At 45.3% G+C, this 2,467-nt stretch overlaps 1 protein-coding gene across 1 annotated transcript; it reads left to right on the top strand.

Annotated features, from left to right (window-relative positions):
* Window positions 1–409: 409 nt before the first annotated feature.
* On the top strand, window positions 410–1,642 carry LOC308319773 (beta-1,3-galactosyltransferase 1-like; the record flags this gene model as incomplete). The annotated part of the gene is made up of 1 exon (XM_080769957.1): window positions 410–1,642. One exon carries the CDS (start codon window positions 410–412, stop codon window positions 1,640–1,642), a length of 1,233 nt encoding a protein of 410 aa, XP_080626083.1.
* Window positions 1,643–2,467: the final 825 nt, after the last annotated feature.

Raw genomic sequence — 2,467 nt, 5'->3', positions numbered from 1 at the left:
GCACGGGGCGTGGCCTGGTCTCCTGCGGGAGGTTTGCACATAGATATAAGAAGCTAGATGGCTCACCTGCGGATTTTAATGACCTCCATTTCATATACCTTGGGACTAGCATAATTCCCATAATGCTTTGGTGGGGGGAGCCTATCCACAAGGAGGTGCAGTACACCAAAGCATTATGGGAATTGTAGTCCAGAAAGGAAGTGAGCCCAGTGTCGATGACATCAAAGACACTGGGCTCACTGCTAAAATCTAAAATATCTAAAACCACATATTACACACTTAATATAAAGACCCCCAAGAAAGTGTTCTAAATCTTCTAAACGTCATTAACATATATCTTTTTGCAAAAAGGTAAGCTTTTATTTGTTTATTAGACTTATTAAACCATAAAGACTTGCTGATTTTGATCATGATTTCTCCGTATACCTGCAAGGCTTATTCAGATCCATACCTTGGCTACGGCTGCTTGACCCGAAGCCATATCGCTTTGAAGTTCTCTCACCAATCCGACTGTGGTCCAAGTGGCAGCAACCAGACCAACCAAAACATGATGTGGAGGTGGAAGCACATCGCTGCAATTCTGAGTCTCTCATTCCTAGAGGCCCTGGTCTTTCATGTCTTTCAGGTCAATAAGGTCTTGCAGACAGTTCTCTATGTGCCAGGTCATGCCAACCCAAGTGAAGAGGGTGACCACACCGGTGACCACACAGGTGACCAGACCTCACAGATGACCAGAAACGTGACCACACAGGTGACCACCCAGTGGTCTCCCATCGGCCCAACTCCTGGGCCGTTCCCCTACTACATCATTAGGGAGTCAAACAAATGCCCACAGGGAAAGCCACCACCATTCCTAGTGTTGCTGATACTCACTGTGGCTGGTGAAGTAGAGGCACGGAATGCCATACGGCAGACATGGGGGAATGAGAGCCTCGCTCCAGGCCTAGGAATAATTCGGCTGTTCCTGTTGGGGGTGCAGGAAAGCAAGCTGGATCGCCTACAGCAGAAGACCCTGGAGGCTGAGAGCCTGAGGCACCACGATATCATTCAGCAGGACTTCTTAGATACCTACTACAACCTGACTTTAAAGACACTGATGGGGTTGAACTGGGTGGCCATGCACTGTCCCCGGGCCAGCTATGTTATGAAAACTGACAGTGACATGCTTGTGAACACCGTTTTCCTCATCCACAAGCTGCTGAGACCTGAACTGAAACCCAAGACAAACTACTTTACGGGCTATATCATGCGTGTGGGGCCAGACCGAGACAAACGCTCAAAGTGGTACATGCCCCCAGAAGAGTACTCAAAAGAAAGGTACCCTGACTTCTGCTCTGGGACGGGCTATGTGTTCTCCGGAGACATGGCGACGGAATTGTACGCAACTTCTCTGAATATTCCCCTCCTGCGTTTGGAAGATGTGTACGTGGCATTGTGCCTTGAAAGGCTAGGGCTTAAGCCTACACCGTCGCCCGACGGGCTGTTCCACTTCTGGAGAGTGCCCTTCGACAGCTCTAGATACAGAAACATAGTCACAAGTCACTCTATAAAGCCCGATCAGATACTGGATTATTGGCACAAAATGTGGGGAGATACAGCGTTCTTTAAGAGCGATGCAGTGCTCTGGGAGTGGGTTCTCTAGGCAGGGGCACCGGGTTCTCTAGGGGGGGGGGTGGGATGTCATGACGTTCGCTGTTTGTTTCCATGTAGCTCCGAAAAGTGTAACCAAATCTGGATGATGCCTCCGGCTCCTCAGAATTTAATTTGCTTTGCTGATTATATGAGCATTAGCGTTGGTTAAAGTCTAGATTGTAAATATTAATAAAATTAATTTCCTGACTATGTAAGGGACATTTAAGCTCATAGGCCTACTACATAAAACATTGGATTGCATATACATCACTTAGTAATATTAAAGGAAGTAAGAAATTAACATATTATAGAATTGATAATACGTTATATTTATACAGTGTATATATATATATATATATATATACATATATATATACATATATATATACATATATATATATATATATATACACATAGAGCTCTTCACACAAGAGGCACCCGTGCACCGGAATGACATTAAATCGCATGTTTTCACCTCAATGAATAAAGTAAAGTAATCCATGATCACGCAGTCACACCATTTAGTCCATGGAGGTTCGATGCGTTTTGTGCGTGCATGCTCTCTCGGCATTCACTTTATCTGACGGAGAAACCTTTTTCCTCCCTGGTCAACCAGTCTCAGCAGATCATTTCTAGCAGCCTGACTCAAGCCCCCGCTGTTTTCACACCTATACTACAGCATACAGCATAGAAACAAAGAACGATGATTGTTGTGTATTAGCTGGTCTGACTGACACCCTGCACTGACTGACAACAGTGCATGTTACCGGCGCCGGGTCTGGAAAAATAAATAAATAAATAGGCCAATCAACTCCCAATAGTGCAGGGACATATA

The sequence above is a fragment of the Protomyctophum bolini genome (genome assembly GCF_963924005.1).
Source record: "Protomyctophum bolini genome assembly, chromosome: 1".
Lineage (NCBI taxonomy): Eukaryota > Metazoa > Chordata > Actinopteri > Myctophiformes > Myctophidae > Protomyctophum > Protomyctophum bolini.
This window is presented reverse-complemented; position numbering and strand designations above follow the sequence as displayed.